Genomic DNA, 27,615 nt, shown 5'->3' with positions numbered 1-27,615 from the left:
CAGTCAAGGCTGTCAACGTGCAATTCTAAAAGTCTCTAGTGTATTTCAAAAGACGTGATATCGCACATTTGCAATATGGATTGTTCTTTGTTTTTTCTCTTAATGCTATATCATCAAAGACTTGGAGTAAATGAATCTCAGGATCCTTATTTATTCTCGGAGAGAGGAACATCTCATCTTTAAAAAAAAGCATCCTTTTAAACAGAGAAGGGGTCATCTGAGTCATCTATTTCTCGAGAGTGAGAGAACATGTTTGAGGGTAGGCCAACATTCATTTATCTGGTGCGACACTTGCTGGAAAAACTCTTCAATGGGAAGATCGCCACATGTAGGCCTTTTTTCTCCATTGACAACTCTTCAAAATAATGTTCTGCAACCAACTTACCCACACCTTGCCCTGTTTTTAAATTATGATTGCTTATATAGAATCCTGAAATGCGGAATTTAAACTTGTCGACAACCATCTCTCTCTGATATCTTTCGTTTGGTATTTCATATTTTTTTCTTGTAGTTCGTATTATCTCTCTTTTTCACTTTTTACTTTTGTTAAAAGTCTTCTTCTCTCAGTCAGTCCCCTATGCCATTTCCAGAGGCTCCTTTTATTACTCTCCCTCTCTCTCTCTCTTACTTTTTCTCTCTCCCTCCCTCCCCTATCTCTCTCTCCCTCTCTCTCTCTTCCTCTCCATCTGCTTCTACCAGTCACACACCCCCCTCTCTCTGTCTCTCTCTCTATTTACATATATATGTGTATGTACAGCTCTCTTTTAAAATATGAACTGCCTGAAATTACTTAGTGGTAAATGCAATTTTTGGTTCCAAACAAGACATTAATTTTGTTGTCACCCAATGCTCCCCCATCTCTCTCTCTCTCTCTCTCTCTCTTCATCTCTTTCTCCCTCATATTTCATACTGATGCTTTCACAATCTTGCAAATTGCCAAAGCCCTAAATGTATAATTTGAAATGTGATATGTGAATGATACCAATCATGGGAGCAACTGAATCAGATTTAATTGTGCAAAATCTTGTTTGCTTCTTTCTTAATATATCGATCATCACCATGGCAACCTTGTAAACATGTTTTTATGCGAAAATCATTTGTAAGCACTGCCCTACCTTTTATTAAATTTGTCCAAAGACATAACAAAATCTACTTCTTTATTAATATATCGATCATTACCATGGCAACCTTGTAAACATGTTTTTATGCGAAAATCATTTTTAAGCACTGCCCTACCTTTTATTAAATTTGTCCAAAGACATAACAAAATCTGCATTTTACCTACAAAGTATAATTTGTTTAATTCATTGAAGCATCTATTTGATTATATAATTCCCAGATTTGGGGTCGAGTGGTTACGTCGCCGAACTGTTGATCACAAGTTGGGGGTTCGAGTCCCGCCGCGGCACTAAGACATTGATCTACATCCACACTCAAGCCAGGGGATGTAAATGGGTACCTGGCAGGAATTAATTCCTTGAAATGCTAGAGCGCTGTAATGGTTCACTGTAAACAAATAATAGTCGAAATAACTCAATAAAATTGAGGAAAAGAATTGCCTTATTTTTATTAAGTAAATATTACCTACGGCATCTTAAGTAGAATTTACTTATTTTGCTGAAAACATTTTTACTCAGTTAAATCGAGTTACATTAACGTAAATAATTTAAGTATTGTAATCATTTTAGATAATTACAACAAAGCTATGATAGGATTACATATTGCACGATTTGGTACCCATCTAATCTAACAAGTAACATCCACTAATCATTCACTACTTCTATTTAAGATTAATCACTAATCACTAACACTACTTCTATTTACATAAGCTTCAATTCGACACATATTGAAAGGCTCCAAATGATATATGTACTTGATCGTAGCATCTTAAAAGGAAAATTGGTTGACAATTTCCTGAAATATCAAGTTTTGATTTGTTTTGAACTGGGTAACAATTAAAAATTGTCTTGTCTTTGCTTAGCCATGTTAAATGAATTAGTAAATGTTTTAAAGTCCTTAAATTTCCATTCAACCACAAAAAAGAATTGTTTTATTAAAAAAAGAGTTTAATTTGGTCTTAATGAATATTCATAAATTATGTAAATATTTCTATTACACACTGCATCGGTCCTTACTTTAAAAAGATAAGAATAATCAACATAAATTGTTTGAGTAATGCGTATAATTTCTGATTTTGAGTTAAAATTACTTAATTAATACAAGCTGAAATTACTTCAAGTTTTTATGTATTTGATTTTACTTAAATATTCCACGTATGTTCTACTAAATTGAAAGTTTGAGTTAGCAAGACTTAAATTTAGTGCGTAAGTGGCAAAACTAATGTTTTCAAGTAAATTCTACATGGAAAAAATACGTAAAAATTACCAATGAACAATTTCTTTTTTACAGTGTAGCACAGCTAAAACCGCGGTAATAATCTCCAAGTTTTGAAGCGCTTAGAAACTTAATTGTGATTCGCGCTATATAAAAGCTGAGTATTATTTTTGTATTGTTTTTTATTAGTGTCTCTGTTTCTGTTATTAAAGAAAATACACTACCCATCTGGCTATGCAATTTCCACCACAACATTTAATTAATTCGAAATTCAAACACATGTATTTGTATTCATATATTGTATATATAAGTTCAACATTATTTTATTACAAATATGGTTAAAATATTCAGATTTCCGAATATGTTCCAAGTAATGTGCCATAATGTACAACGATGGCGACACGACAAATGCTCCGGCGGCGGTTGCTCCAGGCTTTATTTCATCAGGGATGTGGGGTTGGGGTTGAATTTGTTGTTTGTTTTGGGGGCTAGGCTTGTGCTTGGTCTTGGCGTTGGGTGCAGTGAAGGTTTCTTGTCTGGGGTTGGAATTGGGATTTTGAATAATGTACTGAATTGCCGCGGAGAAATTGTAGCCGGAGCAGGTGTCGTAGAAGCACAATTATATATTATATGTACAAGACGAATTAAAATTTTACTACAATAATGTTAATACGCATGTGTATTACGTGTAATTTTACTTTGTCACTGACTTATACTTTGTAAAAAAAAATATGAAAAAATGCCATTCAGCTCTCGGGCCGCGATTGCTTGTCAATGAAATAAAGCATTTTAAATAAATGAAACAACTTTTTTAAATGTGAAACAATGACAATTCACTTCAGGACACTTGTGTACAGTGCGTTGGGTATTATACATTCAAAGTTTATATTTTGTACATCTGTTTGTTCATTACTTTAATATTCATTATTCATTCAGGTTTTTCGTTATTGTTTCATGTATTAATTTACTTCTATCTACTCAAACTGGCGGTAAGTACAAAAATAAAAACGAGTTTTGCAACTTGTTTAATTGAAATAGTTCGATTCTTCTGCTTCGAATTAATTTTTTAAGCAATAAAATGAAATATGAAATTCGAACATTAAATAATTGACCATAACTAATATTCTTTGGAGAGAAAAAAGTTTTAAAATATATAAAATTTGCTCCGGCTGTAATAAGTGGATATTTTTATAATTGCTAACATTAATTGAAGTTCTATATCATGTAACTTACCAAAAGAGAAATCAAAATCTACTCTTTGAAAAAAATCACGCTCTGCATGCAATTCTTGTCATAATTATTATTAAAAAAGTATAGTTGAAATTAGGTATGCGGTGTTTGGATACTAGTTTTAATATTGCATATGGTTCGGATAATGATAATGAAGGTTATGTCTATTACTGTTCTCAACCATTCAGGTAATTGATTAATAATTCAATAATTCAAATGATTTTATTTCTCATGCAAAACATAATACAAGAATAATTATATCACAAAAACTATGCAATGAAACGACAAATATAATGGAAAAAGCAAGAGAAAAGAGAAAGTAACTTGAAGTAGAGCTTGTTGAAGTGTTAGTTCCTCAGATGCTGTTTTACAATATAATATGAACAAAGTATGCTTAGAAATACATGTAACATTAAATGTTATAAACAAATCAACTGGATTTTCCCCCCGCTTACAACGCCTTACTTCCACTGCGGGACGCTTCATCAGGCCGACTATACCGATGGGTCTTTGAAAGGTTTATCAAAGGGCCGTTTTTTTCCTGACGTTCCCTGACCGGAACACCATGTTCACGGGTCAAGAATCATACGGCATTAGAGACCGGTCGGCCCGATGAAACGTCCAGGAGTGAACCTGGAACGTCGCAAGCTTAGATGTTTGTTAGTACACTTGGCTTGATCAAGATTCTCTGGTGATTTATAAACTGAGTACTCTCTGAGGAACATCCATTATTATCTTTAGGAGGAAAAGGAGCATTATTTTCTCCGGGAATGGATCAATAAGAACAAGTTGAGAAATCAAATCTTCTTCTTCCAAGACGGTTGAATCCTCGTCGGGTTTTCCACCAGAAGATACCAGAGGGGCTATCTCAGATAAATCTTCAGGTAGGACTTGCATTTCATGTATGGATGATTGGTCAGCAGGTTGAATGCTACTTACATTGGTCATATCATCACCAGCATGAAATTCTTCAGAGGACACGTCTTCAGAAGTCACTTCAGATGCATCCAAGTTCTGTGTACTGCTCTCCGGTGAGTTGTCACGATGCTGACTCCTACTTCTTTCTGTCAAGTCCTCCTGAGTTTTGGAAGCCATGTCTCCAGTATGCCCATCTCGAGGAGTGTGGTCATTGCTTGCTGTAGCTTCCTGAAGTACCTGGGTGTCGGTCTGTCCTTTGGTCCGGTCCTCTTCTAGAGAGGCCTCATCTCTAGCAGAGAGCTGCTCATCATTGACACCTTCTTTATCATATTCAGCATCGATCTGTTCTTCTACTACACCTAACCGACAGTAAGAAAGAAAACAGATAATTGGTTTATTTCTCAAAACACATTGAATTGAATTATTATGATTGTGTAGAACTTATCGCAGAGAATTTCAAATTTCTTTTTTTTTATGTTCACCAGGAAGTAGATGCGAACTTGAAGTTGGTAGTAAGTATCTGTTTGGTTTATTATTCGTGAGGAAAATGCTAACTGAAAGTTGTACCTAAGCTCTTTTTAAGTATCTCCTCTCTGCATTACGTCACCTTAGTATTTATATCAAAAGTGTAAAAATGTGGAAAACGAATCTGCTTCAGAAAATTCCGTCAATCTGACTTTAAACACATGGGCCGTATTGTATACCGAATAGAACAGCATGTTGCTGAAGTGTTTAATGGGGTCCTCGATTACGAAACTACAATTGTTCTTAATGAAAATATACGTTACCTTCGCTGAGATACAGGTCTGCAAGGTTGACCAACTTGGCAGCGTGCAGTGCCTTCGTTAGCTCAATCCGTTCATCTTCCCTGGACACACCTTCTCTCCATTGTTTCAGCATATGACGAGTTCCATCACTGGTAACACGGTTGAACTTCACATTGGTCATGAGCGCTCTCTGTATATCACCATGTAGGATTCCCAGCTGACCAGCAAGGCTGTCGATCTTGGCTTCATCGTAAAGATCGTCAGCTATCTTCATTAAGATGTCTGCAAACTCATCATCTGGGGGCTCCTCTCTAGAACGGTAAAAAAGACAAACATGGGGCGGTCAGAGAACATAGGTATGACGAATGAACTTTAAATTAGTACAAATCTTTACTTAGGTGAAGGGGAAAAAAAGTCAAAATAAGTTCTTCCCGGAATGAGACTATAGACGATTATGTTATACTATAACTCTAATCAAGAGTATCACCTTCTATTTGTTTTTATGACAGACCGTGTTCATTGTTAAAGTCAACGTATAGCAGCTGACTGCCACATATAGACAGCGTTCCCATTTAGAGACCATGCTCGACATGCTCAAATTATAAAATTTTATTTAAATTCATTAAAGGATTTCACTTTCAACTCAAATCACTGTAGACCGGAATGCAGCTAAGATTTTCATTTCTTTGTTAATGAGTTTTGATCTTTTATTCACTTCTGCGTTTACATTATCACAGGTGGTCACGAAATTTCTAAACGTGATTTTGGATTTGTAGAACATAAGTGTTGCCGTACTTTTACCACTGCTATTGACAGTCTAGCACCACTCATTTTACACACCAAAGTACATTCCGTAGTAGTGTTGTCACTATAAGAGAAATAATGCGTTTATTGTCAATGTGCCATGTAAAGAGTAAATATATTTCATCTCACCCTGCTTGTAATGTATCACTCCCCAGTCCTCCGGTTGAATTAGCCTCAAATGATGATGTGCCTGTCATGAAGGAATGAAGTGAGTTTGAATAAGAAGGAAGAAAAATAATTTAAGATACAAATTTGGAATGTTTTCTATTGTACACTGTATCGGTATTCTAAGTAATTTCAAAGTATAGCAAAAATGGGGTAGGGAGCTATAAAGACCATATTGGATTTCATAAGCTTCACATTATACATATTTCAAAAAGTAGCAAAAAATTGGATTGGACTTTAAGTATAATGTTTTGTTTGTTTTACTTTTAAAGGTACTATGTCCCATGTGCAGGCCAAAAAATGAAAACGTTTAATAAATACCAACGGCATTTGAAAGATAATACTAATTTAGAACTTCACTTAAAAAAAAAAAGGGGGGGGGGGGGCTTGAAGACGTCTTTAAGTGGTAAAATAACCACTATTAGTTTGCAAATCGACTTAGAAGCTATAGAGCCAATAAGTAATAATTTTCTGACCATTGTACCGAATGGTCGTACGTTTTATGGTGTGCAAAGATTCAATCAGTTTTATTTTGGCCATTACAAGAAGAGGGTTATTGATGTAGACATTATGCTCATGTACCCTTTACAGCTCATTTTATGTATGTTATTATCAAAGAAGAAAAAAAGCCAGTCAGTCACTTAATAGTGTCTGACAGTGAAGTCTAGCAAGTGAACGGGTTTCCTTGCATAATTTGAATATTAGGACACTGCTAATGTTCAAATTTCACAGATAGGACATACATGACATATTCATAATTCAAGCAAAGTTCTACAGAATTTGAGGTTGGCTGCAAAAGGGACATAGTATCTTTAAAGGAAATTGAGATTTGGAAAATACAGTCTTACCACTCTGAGCTTGTTTTCCAGAAGCCACCCAGCGAATGAAACTCCATTGATGTATCTCTGCTTTCTTCTTCTGCTCTGCTGATCGTATCTCACTTTCTAGTTGAATTTTGGTTCTCAGCTTCCAGGTCTCACGCTTAATTTGCTGTAAATTTGCAGCCATTGTTTCGATACGCAGATCCTTTGATCGTAGTTTCTCCTCAAATTCCATCTCCCTCTGCTTGTACATCTCCATCATCTGTGTTGCTCTTTTCTCGTTTTCCATCATTGCCCTTTCACTATGTTCACGCCTTTCTTGTTCAACCTTCATGGTTTCTTGTAGTCTTCCATTTTCACTGACTATGCTTGTGCGACTTGCACGGGACTCTTTGAGTTCCTGCTCTAAGTCTGTAATTCTACCTCGGAGTAACTTCTTTGCTTCTGTGACACCCTTTCTCCCTTGGTTCCATAACCGCTCAAAGCTGGGTAAAGGATAAAGCTGTATTAGGTCAGCAGATATCCCTTCGTCACCTTTCTTCAGCAATCCATGGAGGAGGTGAAGCCACCACAACAGTCTCTCATTTGAGAGATCGCTACCAATGGGAGGCATGTCATAGCGGTCAGTGACCCCGAGCTTTTTTAGACTTCTTTTTGTCTCATGGATGACTTCACTTTGCCTGGTACTATAAGTTTCCATGACACATATAGGGACGTGACCTATCCACACACACAAAAAAAAACAGTTTAATCGAAAGTAGTCATTTAATCGTCTCATGACCTCTATGTACCACACATTTGTCACCAAATCCCTTTTTTAGGGAGAGAGAGAGGGGGGGGGGGTATATTTTTACACCAGAGTAAGGATTGAATCTGTTCATTTTTCATTCACATCTGTGCTTTCAAATATTGCCATTAAACGTGCTGTATGTGCATAAAGTATACCACCATTTTCTAGGGTTGTAAATAGAACTGGCAAGTGAGAGAAGGGTCGATGGAGAGAGAGGGGGGAAGAGAAAAGTAATACAGAAAAGAGACTGCAGAAGAACCGGAAAAGGGAGTATAGCCGTAGTCAGGAGATAATTATATATTTACAACTATCAAAATGAAAATTTGTAATCACGTGGGCCTATTATATAATAATACAGACCTACACAAAAAGAGGAAAGAATCAGCATGCATGCATAAGGAAAGAAAAGGTATTTAATTTACAAATTGAACTGACGAAGGGCGTGTTAGAGTTCACGATATCAACGTGATCGAAATTGATGAGGTGCAATTAAGGGCTTGAATGCATAATGGATAATATAGAAAAATAAGATAAGTACTTGAATTTAGGGTCATATTGCATGAATTATGGTTGTTTCCTCGATTGTTTTATGTCCTAGTCATAACTGTTCAAAAAACATTCTATAACAGGTGTCATTATCGTTAGATACACGTACCTACCCATTTAATAGCATGGCAAATAAAATGAATCTATACATGTAAATACAAATTACCAACCTTTATATTCCAAAGTTTCATTTGTGAAAATAATATGGCTCGTAATGTTATTCATTTTCATATCTTTATTCCTCCATTCTTATAATCAATACGGTGGTTTATATCACTGCATTGTGTGTATCAACAGTGCAATTGTTCATTAATTCACAATTGTTTAAAGATACTCGTCCTACCTATAGCGTGAAGGATTATGGGCAAACTTACCTGTAACGCTCTTTATTGTCTTGATCCATTGTTGGTAGAAGTCGGAAGTAAACGTTAGCGGTCTAATACAAATGAGAAAATGCACAGATTCAAAATCGTCATTATCACGTGGTGATAATTAAAAAGGTATTGATAATAAAATGAACACAATTTGATTCTCAACTCGCCCCTACCGAAGGCCACCTCAAAGAAAATAAATTGTTGCCGATTTTCCTTGCCACATTGCCCCGAAAATGTTTTTATATTGGTCCGCGGTATCAGAACGACGTCACGCGCCCACAAGCGCAGTAATTTATGACCGTGAATCCTTCATAATGTCGATATTAAAGATGTAAAGATATCAAACATATTCGGGCAAATTGCTGTCAAATTCGGGTAACAGAAATAAGGAGAAACATTATAAAATCATGTTTGAATGGACGAAAGTGATAAACAGTGGCGTATCTAAGAATTATTCCGCTCGGGGAAAACATATTGCCCCCCCCCCCTCCCCCTGCCCAAACGTATTCGCATTATTATACAAGCGAATGGGCCGTATATATATTGATTTCAATCTCCAAAAAACACAGTTTCTTTTACCCATATAAATATTCCAAAGGCACCATCTCCTGGAGCCCTAAGCGTACCAGCATTACTATGCAATTACAAAAATGGTAGTCGATTTTATTCAAATATGTATTGCCCATGTGAATATGGAGAGCGAGAAAATTAATACTCACTCTAGTAACAGCACCATACATCCGACCTTACCAGCAAGCCATCGTACAATTTCTTCGTCTGAAACTGGTAAGATGGTAAAAGAGAACGTATTTGATACATTGTGCATGATGAACCTTTTGGATAATATGAACATGATATTTAGCCTACATGCAGAAGTAGAGAAAGAACAAAATAGTCAAACTTCTGTAGTGTTCTAAAATGATGTGCCAAAATAACACAAATGAATGAATTGTTTGTGTTATAACATTTAAAGAAACTACACATGAATAATTGTTTGTGAAAATATAAACAGTGAACTTAATGCGTTTCATAAAGAGAATCTTACATGAGTTTGAAAGTCGTGGAATCATACTAAGAAGTAAGAATCCATGAATATAAGTACAATAGGCCTATAAGTATAATGTCATGTGGAATTTAGAAGGAATTGCAGTAGGCAATAATGGTACTATTCCAAAACCATGAACAGAAACACCCATAACAAGTTTAACAACATCAACAAAATGAGGATGTTTAAAAAAATCCAAAGACATCACTCTCTATTAATGAAATAATGCATCTATGTATTATCACTGTTTGAGCTTCTTGAAATTGAAATCGTATTTGAGAAATGCTTGTTATGGAGCCTTTTATGTTTCTCCATGGGCTTTTGAGAAATAACAAAAGTATGTAATTATTCGCAGTTCTTTTGATAATCGTAATGTCGTATTTGAAGATTGACCATGTCCAAAAACCTGTTACTGCAATTTAAATACACAGTTGTATGCTCGTACATAATACCCTGCTAGCTAGCCTCCTAATTAAATACATCAGGCAGGTCAGGTATATGGTCACAGTGAAACATACACATCATTACCAATAATTGTTTCAGACAGATGACATGTTGAATTAATCAACGGCTAACACATAATCGTTTGTTTTTATTCGATTTTGTATAATAAAATAGAAATATGATATATTGCGCTCCATGTTTTTGATGTGTGACATGTAATAATAATTCTAAGAGTTACTTTTTACTGTTAAAAGGTGACTTTTTTGGAAGAACACAAGTGTTCACATATTTATCCATTTCAGACGATAGAGGTGAAATGATGTCAATAGTTCAAGGGTCACTCAGGCGTATGTCATGGTTCATACCCTCAATATATAAACAATTTAAATGTTAAAGACGTCTGATATTTAGCAAATTTAATCATACAATTCAAGCGACTGAATACAGCTATGAATTTGTTGAATAACGTATGATTGTAATGCAGTGTAGTATCCTACCAACATGAAGTTAATTTCACGCTAAAATAGGATCATCGCGGAGTTTTGTAAAAACCGCCATAATTGAATTGAATTTATTTTCTTCTACAAAACAAACAAGTCAATCATTGTTTACTACAAATTCACAAACACGCAGCTGGGTATACATGTTGTGTTATTTAGAGACAATGAAGAACAAAATAAGAAATACAAATAATTTATTTGTTTTACCCGACATATTTAGAGAGTTTAAACATTCTTTGCAATGGTAGTTTAATAAGGACAAAGGGTAATTTGCCAATGCAATTCATTATTTTACCGAAAACCTACCTTAGGGTTTTAATGAAATAGCTTTTATTCCAACGATACATGTCCATAGTGGAGGCGTAGTATCATTTCGGACTTACAACAAACACAAACAAAACAACATATCCCTTTTTTCAATATACAAACCTAAGCTAAATTTTCGGATGACGTATATACAATCGGTGAGATATTCCTCCTGACCCTCAGTTGATGTTTGACGTTTATCAGCAAGCTTGCGTGGCTCTACGTCCCCATAAAGAGCGCGTCTCAGGACAGTGACTATGCCGATCGCATACCCGGGTAGACCTATCATACCAATAACAAGCTTATCAGGAAACACCACTCGGTCATCATCACAAGGTACAGCCTTGCCTGGTTTGTACGACAAGATTTCATGTCGTAATTCATCTAGCTTCCCTTTCCTAATCACCGAGCTGGAAGTAGCCATCTTTGTACAGATTTCGCTCTGAATACGCGCACAAACACGTTACACGCTCAATAGTATACAGATGTGTCGTATTTGTTCTATATAAGCATATGTTACATAGTAGGTCTAGTTTTTACTGGGTGTAGGAAGTTTTTTATAAGGCACGTATCATGTACAACAGGATAAACGGATGAGGGATTTTAGTGAATGACCAACCGACCTTCGACTTGTGGTATGAAAACATAATTTGTTTTATTTGAATCGCGTACAGTAATCTGCCCACTGCCTTTATGCCCACGCGCAAATGTAACAATAGTTCTCTCCATGTTAATGGTGGAAGCACAATATTCCACGCTAGTTTCTATCCATCATTACAATGTTTGAGCCTACCATCATCATATTAAACAATATGATATAGATATGGCTATTGTTGAGGTTTCATTCATTCTTATGCATCATAGCATCATGCATCGAGGAGAGGGGACTATGATGTTTCATATATTAGTGTATGGTGTCTTATGTACGGTTTGGTCTCTATACCTGAGACTATATTTTGCTTGCCATATTGAGGAATTGAATCGAATTTACTAAATATTGATATTTAAAACAAAATATATATTACAATCTCTACCTTTCAAATAGAGTTGGGTTAAAGGTCATTAATGTTTTTCATTTCACTCTAAAGACATGCATGACCCTAAGGTTTTGCTTTAAAAAGAAAACCCAACATAATATTAGGTTCACTTCTTATATTAGCGACCTTTCATTGGCAGCATATCGTGATGTCAACTCAAAATGGCTGTTTAAATTTATCGCTTTCAGACAATTAGCCTCCCGAATACGGTATCTATGTTGCAAAATTTGTCTGATGTTAAGCTTTTCGATTTTATACATGTATATATTTCTTGTTAAATCTTGTTGTGTATGAAGAACATGCGATTTGTTGTTGTTGAAAGAAATGCATTGGTCCTATGGAGAGTAACAACAGCAACAACACGTGCATAGAGCTCCCCTGTAGTACTAATGGTTAATACAATTTGTCGTTTTTTGTTCCAGGAACTTGCTGAAGTATATAGTGACCAACGCTTATAATTAGGATAAATGTCAAATTTTGAAGTGAATCATCATTTGCCTTTTCATGTGGAGGCGGAAACCATTATAAGCAATGGCAAACAAAGACAAACCATTGTCACGTTACATGAAATTGGGGAAACCCAGAGCAAAAGCGGGGGTAGAAAAACAATTGAACCAACTCGCGCGTGCAGAAGGTACACCGTTCAAAGTGCCGCCCCTACCGGTGTGGATTTGCCAATTCTATGAGTAGGCTACATACAGATTGCATTGTATACAATTAAAACCACTGTACCCACATAGAAAGTGTAATGCGTATTGACCGTTAACACTGCACTACGTGTAAATAGGCAGCATTTAAATACATGAATAGTAAATACACCCATAACACACAGATGCACACAATCATGCCAATGCGGTTGATCGGCAAGTGGCAAGTTTGTAGTAGTCACACAATTTGCATTTTAAAATTATTCTATCTAACGTCTGAACAAATTGTATTTTACTGCTATTTAGGTGTCATGAATTGTCACTAAAGTACCGATTTTTAGTGAAATTGGTTGAGTTTTGTACAGTGGTGTTTGAAATGTTGAAAATCAATAGCACAGCTTTTAAAACACAGCCAGGATAGTTATGCATTTTTGCCCCCCCCCCAAAAAAAAAAAAAAAAAAAAAACGCCCCACCCCATCCAAAAACAAAAGCAGTAAAGGAGTAAAGATAGTTTGTATTTTTTAACCCAAAAGAACATAACAATAATAAAAACCTGAATTAAATCACACACAAAATTCCATTCAAAGAAAAGGAAAGAATAACAGGAATTAAATTTCCTAAACATTGCACATTACGCATGCCACCTAAAATTGAGGTTTTTATAATAGCGATACGCGTATATCGTGGACATATATGAGAGAATGGGAAAGCGTGTCTGTTTTTTGTTATAGGGGTGAGAAGACATGAGCCCCTGAACGCTGGCGTACTGATTGGGAGGGGGGGGGGGGTATTTCTTATTCGATACCAGTGATTAAATGTTGCTGAATGACATGATTTTCCGGTAATTTTTCTCAGTTTTTTTTGTATAAAGTCATACCTTTTTATGCGTTTGTTGGAAAATTAGAAATTGACAAATTTACAGTCGGGCGAAAAAATGTGCTTATTTAGAAGCCTTTATGTCGTGGTCTGCGAAACGGCTGGGCTTGGGGGCTTGAGCCCCCTCAATTTTTGAAAAAGTATGTCACAGAGAAAAAGAAAGAAAGAAAGAGAGAAAGAAAAAATAAGTGACCTGATAATGTCACAATTGAGGTATCAAAATATAGGCTCATTTGACCGTAATTAAATGCCTAAAACCCCAAAGCTTACAGGGGGGGGGGGGGGCTCCTCTCCCGGACCCCTCCAAGGGCCCTAAGGCGGTCCCCTGGATGCTCATCTGACCGTAATTAAATACCTAAATTACAAGATCTTCAGGGGGCTCTGTCCCCTGGACCCCACCAAGAGCCCAAAGGAAGCCCCTGGATGCTCAACTTACCGTAGTTAAATATTTAAACCTCTGAGCTTCTGGGGGCTCTGCCCGCTGGACCACATCAATGGCCTTATAGAGGACCCCTGGATGCTCATGTAACCGTAATTAAATACCTAAACGCCCTAAGCTTTCGGGGGCTCTGCTCCCTGGACTCTCCGCCAAATAGTGACCCGCCAGTTACACAAATAAAGTATCTAAATATGCTTATCTGACCGTAATTTAATGCCTAAAAACCCTGAGCTTCCGGGGGCTCAGCCCCTTGACCCCTTGTCGGGGCTCAGGCCCTGAACCCCACGCCAATTTACGCTCTACCTGATCGTTAATACTCTGAATACTTTGAAAAACGTTACGCGAGGCAGGCATGTAACGTGTAAGAGATTTTTCTTCTCCCCCCCCCCTTCCAAGCGTTTTTGCTCATTACGTCACTACCCCTGGTGAGCCCCTTGGATTGTTTGCCCCCCCCCCCCCCATCCCAAACTGCTTCCGGTGCGCCTGTGTGTGACTGTACCATGCACACGTTATTTACGATTTGTGTTACAGAATCTGGCCTATTCGATTTTGATCATCTCTACCAAACCAAAGCAATGCGATCTCCACTTGCTGCCACTCGAAGATGTCATGAACCTGAAATTAGGGACTTTTAGATTTGCACAACGACAATGTGGATTGCTACGATCGACTTCCCTTTAATGTACTGCCATGAATGGACGTCACACGTATCAGTCCACGCAGGCGCGTACACAGGACTATTACGACGCCAGGCGAAGGCTGAGCTGGTGAGCGTAATTGTTCGTTGATTGCGCCATCTTCGGCGGCTTGAATCAATTATCATCATCATCATAATTTTGATAAAATATATGATATTTATAGATAGTAAAAATAGACAAAAACCACCAACTTATTTGGAGATTAGGAAAAGATTATTAGAAAATAGAAAGGAGGAGAAGAAATTAGCTGGGGCCCGAGGTACACTCACATATCATTTTAGAAAGTGGGATAATTTAGAATGAAATGGACATAGCTGATATAATGGTCGAGATTCCCACAAAATGTAGGCATGTTTTAAGTGGGTGTTTGTGTGGGTGTCTATGCACGTGTGTGTATGTGTGTATGTAAGTTTTTTCCCCTTTTTTCCCCCTCTTAAATGTCTTTTTATGTTCATGCCTTCTTCATGCATGCATGTTTCATGCTTTATTTGATGTAAATTGCAAAAGTTCAATTGTATTATTTAGATGTGAATGTAAAATCATATTTTGTATAATAATATTAACATGCAGATTACTTGATGTATTGATTTTGCTATTGTTTGTGAAAAACAATGGAGAAAATGAAATATCATTGGAGAGAGGGAAAGAAAAAGGAAAAAAAACTTGTCAAATGTGGTCTAGCGCCATCTTTTGTTTAAAACATTATAGGAATATTTTAAACACTCTTTGCCATTGATCTTTTCTGTTACAATATTTCAAAGTCGCAAACCGATGCAACTTTTAAGTTCTCAAAAGTTTAGTTTAGTTATTGGGTAGTATATTGTATGTAATGTTTATACCGTCTATACTCGAATTACATAGGTATATAATAGTTTTGTTTTGTTGTGTTTGTTTTTTTTAAATATTTTTTTTAATGCCTTTTTATGTTCATGCCTTCTTTATGCATGCATGTTTCATGCTTTATTTGATGTAAATAGTAAAAGTTTTTTTGTATTATTTAGCTGTGAATGTAAAATCATATTCTATATATAATATTATATACCTCATTTTAAGATTCTTTACTAATCCTGTCTTCTGATTGGTTGAAAATGCAGTCATGTTCTTAACCATGCCCGCTAATTGAAATTCATAGTCATTTTTCCCGGCTCTACCGGTTTATATCCATTTTTCATAGCACTTTTTCCATGGCTGTGAAACATGACGTCATTTTGCTGCGATCCCCATTTTGGTTTACGTGTTACCGTATAAGTTTCTTTTGTGCGATGACCGATGCGCAATACCGTTAACGGTGTTTGAGTGCAATTCGATTTTGGTCGCTGCATTCAGGCGACGAATCTACCAATCCACGCAGCGCAGACGACCGATCGCCATTTTGTGTACTAGTCTCGATTTCATACTGTACACAAGTTATTGTTGGTGTTAATATTCATGACTTCAAAGAGATGGAAACCTAAATGGGTGAGTCAACATTTTCCTTTTTTTCGGTATATAAAATATATATTGACTGCTTTTAATATTCGAGGCATAGTTGTTTCTATAGGGTCTCGGGAAACTCACAACCTGCTATGACCCCGCGGCGCAAGCGCCTTGGGGTCATAGCAGGTTGTGAGTTTCCCTTGACCCTATAGAAACCACTATGCCTCTCAAAGCAGTCAATATATCCTTAATATTAACATGCATATTATTTTATGTATTGATTTTGTTATTGTTTGTTATTATAATATTTGTTATTGTTTGTGAAAAGCAATGGAGAAAATAAAATCTCATTGAAAACAAAAAAAAATCATCAACTTCAGGTGGCGAAGTAAAGCGCTGCTGTGATCTTCACGAGAGCACGCCATGCAACCCCATGCAACTCTTTTACCTGCCATTTGTGTTGCACCTTTCATTCCTTGTCCAGACACTTTCTTGATATCATCAGTCCAAGATATTGGTGGACGACCTCTACCCCGTTTTCCTTCGACTGCTCCTTCCAATATTTGCTTCTCAACAACTTCAGATCTCCTAACAATGTGCCCCAAATAGTTTAGTTTTCTTTCCATGATTCCCCTTCTGATGGTCAAGTCTGTTTCAATCTTGTCCAGGACCCACATATTTGTCTTTTTATTTTTCCATGACACCTGCAACAGCCTCCTGTAGCACCACGGTTCAAAGGCATCAACTCTCTTTCTGTCATTCTTTGTCATGGCCCAGAACTCACTTCCGTAAGTCGCAATGGAGAAAGAAAATGTTCAATTGTAGAGAATATAAGGATAAGGAACCGGCCAGATTCTGGAAATTTTATTTTTATTTTAAAAGTTATTTTAATGTTCATCCAAAGCACACAGAATAATAACAGAATGATATTATACAAATATTTAAGCATAATATTTCAAGATATTGGAGTTACATTACTTTAACATGAAATTAATATATAATAACAAATCGCAACTTTCCATTTTTACATCTCAAACTATTACAAATGCATAACAGCATTATAAGCATTATACATAGTGTATTTACTAATTATCACTTTCTATATATCTCTCTCTCTCTCTTTCTTCCTCTCTATTCTAGTCTCTTCTCTCTCGCGTTCCATTTTCCGTTCTTCTTTTCTCTTTCTTCCACGCCTTTCTAGGCGTTTTCTTTGTTTTGTCGTTCTAGTACTTCTCCCTCCCTTTTCATTTGCAATACCCAGTCTTTACATTGCTTCGTCATCTTTTAAAACACGTTTATCCTTGTTGTTTCCGTGTGCTCTTAGCAACTCTTGCACCCCTTTTTTCAGGTTTCGAAGAACGCTGGTTTTTAATAAATTTCTCTTTACTAGACAAAAGATTTAAGCAGAATATTATTTTTTTTTCCAACGAATATTTCATTATTTCTTCTTAACTTAACTATTTATGTATTCATCCATTTATCTATTTATATATCTATACATCAAATCTATCTATCTATCTATCTATCGGTATATCCCTCTTTCTATCTTTCCATCCATCTATCTTAATATCTGTGTATCCAGCTATTCATCTATCTATCTCTCTCTTTCAGTTCATCCCTTTATCTATCGTATTATTTATTTATCTTTCTATCTACATTTCTATCTGAGTTTGAGTTTGAGTTTGACGCTTTATAATCCAAACAAAAAGCACATTTATATAATAATCAATTGTGAACGTTTAACATTGAAAGGATAAATAGGACCAGAAAATAGCATGTAATGCTGATCGTGTCTGGTACCACTTACACACAATAGTATCACAGCAATGAATGAAAATGTATTGATAAGTATGAATAACTATTGAATACAATAAGCTACAAGCTATTCTACATCTAGGCTAAAATATGTCCTATGATTAAATACAAAGCTTTGGTATTTTACACTAAATAAAAAGATAAAGAATTATATACATGTAACATAATATTTACAAGAAGGCAAGAACCTCGGTTCAAAGTTAAAAACAATTATTCTATTAATATTTGTGATATTAGAGTTCTACGAAAGCAAGACACTGACATCTCCCAGTCATTCACCATCCGTAGTCTGCAGCCTGCAGGCACGTACAGAGTTTGATTTCAAACTTTACTAAAATTCCTAAACTCAAGTCTTTAGCAGAGCCTAATTAGGCTAATTCTGTCAGTCTCTGACAGTGTCATATATTACAGACCCTATGTAGTATGATGTCAACCTAGTCTCAATAAGGAGCTTCAACCTTACAGCTCCTTGGTCTTATTGTGCAGACACTGTTACGCACAGCGGCTGAAAAGAGTTTGTACTAGCAAACTAACACATGGATGCGGCCCATTTAAAACAAATAGTAGCATACACGGTGCAAATTGTACCGGTATAATCAAATAGGGAATCTTCATCGAAGAAATGGTTATCAAATTTTCCCAAATTAGTTGAGGGGCTTTTTGTTTCGGGGAACATTTATTTTTGTGACGCAAGGTAGGAGTTCAAATTTGTCGAGTATTAATCGAACTTTAATTCTATGTTTAACAAGTAATCAAGAACGGCTAAAAAGAGAGCGAAATGTGTGTGTGTTTGTATTTAATTTGACTTTTATTAGAGCTTGCCCAAAGCTTAGGCACAATATGATTTCTGCCAGTGGATATCTTCCACAATGTTTCACAAAATTCAAAACGGAAACAAAATACCTAAACCATTTTCGTAATATAATGAAATTACATGTATATGCGTAAATCTTTGTTAAGACAGTGCCTCGTTACAATTTATTTCATTCATCTTTTACCTGCATACGTAAAGGTGGAACAAACATTTTGCACCCCGTACAAACTACGGGGGTTCGGGGGTTCGCGCGACCCCCCCCCCTATTGTTTTTCATCTCAAGTTTACATGTTCATTCGCTATGCTTGCTCGCAAATGATTTCCAGGCCTTTCAGTACGCAAACGTACGCACACAATACACACACATAATATTCAGAAGTCAGCATGATTTGGTGTAATCCTTGAGCTCAATAATGTATTTCAAAATACGTGATATCGCACATTTGTAATATGGATTGTTCTTTAATTGCTGTTGAGAGCAACATCTCATCTATTAAAAAACATCTTTTTAAACAGAGAAGTGGTCATCTGAGTCATCAACCTATTTCTCGAGATTGAGAGAACATGTTTGAGGGTAGGCCAACATTCATTTATCTGATGCGACACTACGTGACTCTTTCTGGAAAAACAGTCAATATGAAGAGCGCCACCTGCAGGCCACCTACAATGGGGAAAACCATTGTTCTGCAACAAACTTACCCCCACTTTGCCCTGTTTTTAAATTATGATTAGTAGTATAAAAACGTGAAAATGCGGAATTTAAACTCGTCGACAACCCTCTCTCTCCCTCCCCCCCCCTCTCTATATATGTCTCTCTCTCTCTCTCTCTCTCTCTCTCTCGCTCTCTCTCTCTTTTTCCGTCCATCTCCCCTTCCCTCTACATCTTTCTTTCTCTCCATCGATCTGTTTCTACCAGTCACACTCTTCCCCCCTCCCCCTCTCTCTCTCTCTCTCTCTCTCTATGTACATATATACCGTATGTAAAGCTCTCTTTTAAAATATGAACTGCCCGTTTAGAGCCAGAAGAAAAAATTACTTAGTGGTAAATGCCCTTTTGGCTCCAAACAAGACAATAATTTTGTTGTCACTCAATGCCCCCCCCCCCATCTCTCCTCATTTGAACAAGCATCTTTTCTCAGTCTCACTATTTCCTTTCCTACCCTTTACTTCCTCTGTTTCTCCCCCTCTCTCTCTCTCTCTCTCTCCTCTCTTCTCTCTCTCTCTCCTCTCTTCTCTCTCTCTCTCTCTCTCTTTTTCTCTCCTCTCTTCTCTCTCTCTCTCTTTCTCTCCTCTCCTCCCTTCTCTCTCTCTCTCTTTCTTCTCTTTTTTTTCTCTCTCTGTCTCTCTTTCTCCCTTATATTTCATACTGATGCTTTCACAATCTTGCAAATTGCCAAAGCCTTAAATGTATAATTTGAAATGTGATATGTGAATGATACCAATCATAGGAGCAACTGAATCGGATTTAATTGTGCAAAATCTTATTTGCTTCTTTATTGATATATCGATCCTTTACCATGACAAGCATTTAACCATGTTTTTATGCGATCCATGTTTTTTTGCGAAAATCATTTGTATGGACCACCCTACCTTTTAATATAGGATTTCTCGGTCACTTTCGTAAGCTTTTCATTCGTTTTGATACAAAGTTCATTCAAATTCGTTACATAAAGCTGCCGGCGTGTAAATTTCATTCAAAATAACACTTTTTTCATTTGATTTACTTATTCGTTCAATGGATTTAGCTCTTGTTTCATTCAATTTAACAACCGCTTACAAATGCGCAGTTTGCATTCATTTTCGTCAACAATGGCAAATCGGACGTCCGTACCATTCAATTTCACTTTGGGTCATTCTAAATAACAAAGTTTTCATTCATATTCGCCTATCTTTACACACCTATGGTATACATGGTATATGCACATGTTTCTCATTTAAATTAAACACATGAGTTATATAACATGCCTAGATGCCTTGCCCGTCAACATGTAGAGGATTAAACAACTGTAGATATAGGATTGGACATCATCTTACTGATGTTCTCATCACTGACTTTATCGTACTCGGTCGTCTTTTGGAAGTGATATTACGTAGACGAACATGATAATGTCATGCATGATGTAATTATGATCATTAAAATATATATAACCAAAACAAGATATCAGATTGTATACGTGTATTCTTTAGTTTATGTCCACATGACATGAGTTATTGAGATGTGCGCACATTGAGAAAACAATGTATCAAACTCATTACTGATTGTGTAGCGTGATCGTGATTGTAATTGAGATGGTGATTACGATTGTGACTGAGATGGTAGTTGTGATTGTGATCACGATCGTGATTGTGATTCAGTGTGATGGTGATTCAGATTTTGATGTGATTATGATTGTGATTGAACTGATACTCATTGATTGTTCTTAACATGTTCAATACAGACTAAATATAATTTACACAAATATAAATGGCTTCAAAGAGATTACGAACATCGAATAAATTATCAAAAACAAAACAAAACATTTAAAATAAATCAATGTATGGAGTATTGATACCCCCTCCCCCACCATTACGGTACGCCACTCCAATAAATACAACCGTAGTTTGTAAACATACACTTTGCATGCACTTATATCATTGCATATTCATAAAAAGACACTCTTGCTTAGTTACATGCTAATTCTGTACTGATGTGGCTAGGTTTTATCTACTTAACACATGATCGTTCAGCTCCTAAATAGTGATGATTTAGTGGGTATACATATACATGTACACCCATAGTGAGGACAAATAATATGTTTGTTGCTTACCAAATCATACAATTTGAGATGGATTTAGCATGGAACTAAGCTTGCGGGGTTCTATATATGATCATACTGGGTAAGATTTATATGTTTAATTTGTCTGCAAAACGTGTGAAACTGTATGCAAAGAAACGAATTTGAATTCACGGAAGACGCTATTACGTAATCGCGAATCGTCTCGCTTTAAATTGAATGAACATTTTACGAAAAAGAAACACGTTTTAATTCGAATGAAAATGAAATGTTTTTGAATGATCGTTTTGGGAAATTAAATGCTAAAAAAACGAATTTGAACGAAAATAACAGCTGCGGTAACAGAATCGGCGAAATTGAATGAACATAAAATGAATTTGTGTGGCCAACTTACGAAAGTGACCGAGAAATCGTATACTAAATTGGTCCAAAGACAAAACAAAATCTGCATTTAACCTACACAGTATAATTTGTTTAATTCATTGTATCATCTATTTGATTATATAATTCCCAGATTTAGGGTCGTGGTCGAGTGGTTAGGTCGCCGAACTGTTGATCACAAGTTGGGGGTTCGAGTCCCGCCGCGGCACTAATGTCCTTTGGCAAGACATTGATCTATATTTGTCACACTCAACCCAGGTGATGTAAATGGGTACCTTGAAATACTAAAGATCTGTGATGGCAGCACAGCTAAAACAGGGGTAATAACCTCTAAGTTTGGAAGCGCTTAGAGACTTAATCGTGATTCGCGCTATATAAAAGCTGAGTAGTATTTGTATTGGTTTCTCTTATTGTCTCTGTTTCTGTTATTAAAGAAAATACACTAGTCATATGGCTATGCAATTTACAATCGCAACATGTATTTCATTTGAAATTCAAACAAATTTATTTATTTTTATTCATATATTGTATAAGTTCAACATTACCAATATTACCGATATAGTTATAATATTCAGATTTCAGATTTCTGAATATTTACCAAGTAATATGCCATAATGATGGCGACACGACAAATGCTCCGGCGGTGGTTGCTCCAGGCTTTATTTCATCAGGGATGTGGGGTTGGGGTTGAATTTGTTGTTTGTTTTGGGGCTGGGTTTGTGCTTGGTCTTGGCGTTGGTTGCGGTGAAGGTTTCCTGACCGGGGTTGGGATTGGGAGTTTGAATAATGTACTGATTTGCCGCGGAGTAATTGTAGCCGGAGCAGGTGTCGTAGAGGCATTTATATATTATATGTACAAAATGAATTGCAATGTCACTACCATAATGTTTATACGCATATGTATTACGTGTAATTTTACTTTGTCACTGATGTATACTTTGTAAAAAAAATAAATAAAAAAAAATGCAATTCAGCTCTCGGGCTGTGATTGTTTTTTTTAATGAATTAAAGCATTTTAATGAAAGAAATAAATAAATAAATAAATGAAATAACCTTTTTGAATGTGAAGCAATGACAATTCAATTCATGACACTTATGTACAGTTTGTTGGGTATTATACATTCAAAGTTTATATTTTGTACATCTGTTTGTTCATCACTTTAATATTCATTATTCATTCATGTTTTTCGTTATTGTTTCATATATTAATTAACTTCTATCTACTCAAACTTGCGGTAGGTACAAAAATAAAAATGAGTTTTGCAACTTGTTTAATTGAAATAGTTCGATTCTTCTGCTTCGAATTATTTTTTAAGCAATAAAATGAAATGTGAAATTCGAACATCATAAATTGATTGACCATAACTAATATTTTTTGGAGAGATTAAAGTTTAAAAATACATAAACTTTGCTCCGGCTGTAATAAGTGTCTATTGTTATAATTGCTAACACTAATAGAAGTTCTATATCATGTAACTTACCAAAAGAGAAATCAAAATCTACTCTTTGAGAAAAATCACGCTCTGCAGGCAATTCTTGTCATATTATTAAAAAAAGCATAGTTGAAACTATGTATGCAGTGTTTGGATACAAGTTTTAACATTGCAATATACACAATATGGTTCGGGTAGTGATAATGAAGGTTATATCTATAATAATAATAATTCAAATGATTTTATTTCTCATGCAAAACATAATACAAGAATAATTATATCACAAAAACTATGCAATGAAACGACAAATATAATGGAAAAAGCACGAGAAAAGAAGAAGTAACTTGAAGTAGAGCCTGTTGAAGTGTTAGTTCCTTGGATGTTGTTTTATAATATAATATGAACAAAGGAGATTTGTGTTAGTACACTTGGCTTGATGAAGATTCTCTGGTGATTTATAAACTGAGTACTCTCTGGGGAACATCCATTATTATCTTTAGGAGGAAAAGGAGCATTATTTTCTCCGGGAATGGATCAATAAGAACGAGTTGAGAAATCAGATCTTCTTCTTCCAAGATGGTGGATTCCTCGTCGGGTTTTCCACCAAAAGATACCAGAGGGGCTATCTCAGACATATCTTCAGGTAAGTCTTGCATTTCATGTATGGACGATTGGTCAGCAGGTTGAATGCTACTTACATCGGTCATATAATCACCAGCGTGAACTTCTGCAGAGAACACGTCTTCAGAAGTCACTTCAGATGCATCCAAATTCTGTCTACTGCTCTCCGGTGATTTGTCGGGATGTTGACTCCTACTTCTATCTGTCAAGTCCTCCTGGGTTTTGGAAGCCATGTTTCCCGTATGCCCATCTCGAGGAGTGTGGTCATTGCTTGATGTAGCGTCCTGAAGTACCTGGGTGTCGGTCTGTCCTTTGGTCTGGTCCTCTTCTAGAGAGGCCTTATCTCTAGTAGAGAGCTGTTGATCATTGACGCCTTCTTTATCATATTCAGCATCGATCTGTTCTTCTACTACACCTAACCGACAGTAAGAAAGAAAACAGGTAATTGGTTTATTTCTCAAAACACATCGAATTGATTTGTTATGATTGTGTAGAACTTATCACAGTGAATTTCAAATTTCTTTTATTTTTATGTTCACCAAGTAGTAGATGAGAACTTGAACTTGAACTTGAAGTATCTGTTTGGTTTTTTATTCGTGAGGAAAATGCTAAATGAAAGTTGTACCTAAGCTCTTTTTAAGTATCTCCTCTCTGCATTACGTCACCTTAGTATTTATATCAACAGTGTAAAAATAATGTGGAAATCGAATCTGCTTCAGAAAATACCGTCAATCTGACTTCAAACACATGGGCCGTATTGTATACCGAATAGAACAGCATGTTGCTGAAGTGTTGAATGGGGTCCTCGATTACGAAACTACAATTGTTCTTAATAAAAATATACGTTACCTTCGCTGAGATACAGGTCTGCAAGGTTGACCAACTTGGCAGCTTGCAGTGCCTTCCTGAGCTCAATCCGTTCATCTTCCCTGGACACACCTTCTCTCCATTGTTTCAGCATATGACGAGTTCCATCACTGGTAACACGGTTGAACTTCACATTGGTCATGAGCGCTCTCTGTATATCACCATGTAGGATTCCCAGCTGACCACCAAGGCTGTCGATCTTGGCTTCATCGTAAAGGTCGTCAGCTATCTGCTGTAATATGCCTGCAAACTCATCATCTGGGGGCTCCTCTCTAGAATGGTCCCGAGAATGGTAACAAAGACAAATATGGGGGCGGTCAAAGAACGTAGGTAAATTAATACAAAATAATATTTACTTAGGTGAAGAAAAAAAAGTCAAAATGAGTTCTTCCCGTAATGAGACTATAGAGGATTATGTTAAATTATAACTCCAATCAAGAGTATCATCTTCTACTTGTTTCATTACAGAACGTTTTCATTGTTAAAGTCAACCTATAGCAGTTGAATGACACAAATATACAGCGATCCCATTAAGAGACCATGCTCGACATGCTCGAATTAACAAATTTTATTTAAATTCATTAAACTATTTCACTTTCAACTCAAATCATTGTAGACTGGAATGTAGCTAAGATTGTCATTTCTTTGTTTAATATCGAGTTTCAATCTTTTATTCACTTCTGCTTTAACATAATCACAGGTGGTCACGACATTTCTAAACATGATTTTGGATTCATAGAACATAAGTGCTGCCGTACTGTCTTTTAGCACTGTTATTGACAATCTAAACACCACTCATTTTAAACACCAAAGTATATTCCGTAGTAGTGTTGTCACTATAAGAGAAATAATGCGCTTATTGTCAACTTGCCATGTAAAGAATAAAGATATTTCATCTCACCCTGCTTGCATTGTATCACTCCTTCCCAGTCCTCCGGTTGAATTAGCCTCAGTTGATGATGTGCCTGTCATGAAGGAATGAAGTCAGTGTGAATGAGGAGGAAGAAATTGAATTTAAGTTACAAATTTGGAATGTTCTCTATCGTTCACTGTATCGGTATTCTAAGTAATTTCAAACTTTAAAAAGATAGCAAAAATGGGGTAGAGAGCTATAAAGACCATATTGGATTTGATAAGCTTCACATTATACATATTTTAAAAAAAATCAACAAATTGGATTGGATTAATATATTGTATACATTTTAAAAAAAAAACTTTTAAATGAAATTGAGATTGGAAAATAAAGTCTTACCACTCTGAGCTTGTTTTCCAGAACCCACCCAGCGAATGAAACTCCATTGATGTGTCTCTGCTTTCTTCTTCTGCTCTGCTGATCGTATCTCACTTTCTAGTTGAATTTTGGTTCTCAGCTTCCAGGTCTCACGCTTAAGTCGGTCAACCTGACGTCTTGCCTTCTCTTCTGTCCCCTGTAAATTTTCAGCCATTGTTTCGATACGCAGATCCTTTGATTGTAGTTTCTTTTCAAATTCCATCTCCCTCTGCTTATACGTCTCCATTATCTGTGTTGCTCTTTTCTCGTTTTCCATCATTGCCCTTTCACTATGTTCACGTCTTTCTTGTTCAACCTTCATGGTATCTTGTAGTCTTCCCTTTTCACTGACTATGCTTGCGCGACTTGCACGGGAATCGTTGAGTTCCTGCTCTAAGTCTGTAATTCTACCTCGGAGTAACTTCTTTGCTACTTCTTCTTCTCTTATGTCTTCTCCGTGCCTCTTCTGTGTTTCTGTGACATCCTTTGTCCATTGGTTCCGTAACCGCTCAAAACTGGGTAAAGAATACAGCTGTATTAAGTCAGCAGATATCCCTTCGTCACCTTTCTTCAGGCATTCATGGAGGAGATCAAGCCTCAGCAACCGTTTCTCATCTGAGAGATTGCCACCAACGGAAGGTAGGTCATAGATGTCAGTGATCCCGAGATTTTTTAGTTTATCTTTTGCCTCCTCGATGTCTTTCCTTTGCCATGTAGGTACTATGGCACATATAGGGACGTGACCTATCCACACACACAAAAAAAAACAGTTTAATCGAAAGTAGTCATTTAATCGTCTCATGACCTCTATGTACCACACATTAGTCACCTAATCCCTCTTTTTTTAGAGGGGGGGGGGGGGTATATTTTTTACACCAGAGTAAGGATCGAATCTGTTCATTTTTCATTCACATCTGTGCTTTCAAATATTGCCATTAAACGTTTCTAGGGTTGTAGATAGAACTGGCAAGTGAGAGAAGGATATATGGAGAGAGAGAGAGGGGGGGGGGGGGGGGGAAGTAAAAAGACTGCAGTAGAACCTGAAAAGGGAGTAAACATAGCCGTAGTCAGGAGATAATTATACATTTACAACTATGAAAATGAAAATTTGTAATCACATGGACCTATTATATAATAATACAGACCTACACAAAGAGAGGAAAGTATCAGCATGCATGCACAAGGAAAGAAAAGGTATTTAATTTACAAATTGAACTGACGAAGGGCGTGTTAGAGTTCACGATATCATCATGATCGAAATTGAATGCATAATGGATAATATAGAAAACTAAGATAAGTACTTGATTTTAGGGTCATATTGCATGAATTATGGTTGTTTCCTCGATTTTTTTATCATCCTAGTCATAACTGTTTAAAAAACATTCTATAACAGGTGTCATTAGATACTCGTACCTACCAATTTAATTTCTTTGCAATTAACATCAATCCTCAAATATGTAAACAAAACTTACCAACCTGCAT

At 36.2% G+C, this 27,615-nt stretch overlaps 1 protein-coding gene across 1 annotated transcript; it reads right to left on the bottom strand.

Annotated features, from left to right (window-relative positions):
• Window positions 1-23,739: 23,739 nt before the first annotated feature.
• On the bottom strand, window positions 23,740-27,615 carry LOC115921436. Its single transcript, XM_030978921.1, has 5 exons — window positions 27,606-27,615; window positions 26,116-26,877; window positions 25,765-25,828; window positions 24,846-25,135; window positions 23,740-24,411 (listed from the first exon to the last, which is right to left on the bottom strand). Exons 1-5 carry the CDS (start codon window positions 27,613-27,615, stop codon window positions 23,831-23,833), a joined length of 1,707 nt encoding a protein of 568 aa, XP_030834781.1. The 3' UTR covers window positions 23,740-23,830.

The sequence above is a fragment of the Strongylocentrotus purpuratus genome, unplaced genomic scaffold, assembly GCF_000002235.5.
Source record: "Strongylocentrotus purpuratus isolate Spur 01 unplaced genomic scaffold, Spur_5.0 spur5_scaffold_1, whole genome shotgun sequence".
NCBI lineage: Eukaryota > Metazoa > Echinodermata > Echinoidea > Camarodonta > Strongylocentrotidae > Strongylocentrotus > Strongylocentrotus purpuratus.
The sequence above is the reverse complement of the archived record's forward strand: the minus strand, read 5'-3'. Positions and strand labels throughout refer to the sequence as shown.

Coding starts and splice junctions, on each gene's coding strand:
- LOC115921436 (XM_030978921.1), bottom strand. Junction 25,829..26,115: donor TGGAAAACAAGCTCAGAGTG/GTAAGACTTTAT, acceptor CCTTCATGACAG/GCACATCATCAACTGAGGCT. Junction 25,136..25,764: donor AGTGATACAATGCAAGCAGG/GTGAGATGAAAT, acceptor GGACCATTCTAG/AGAGGAGCCCCCAGATGATG.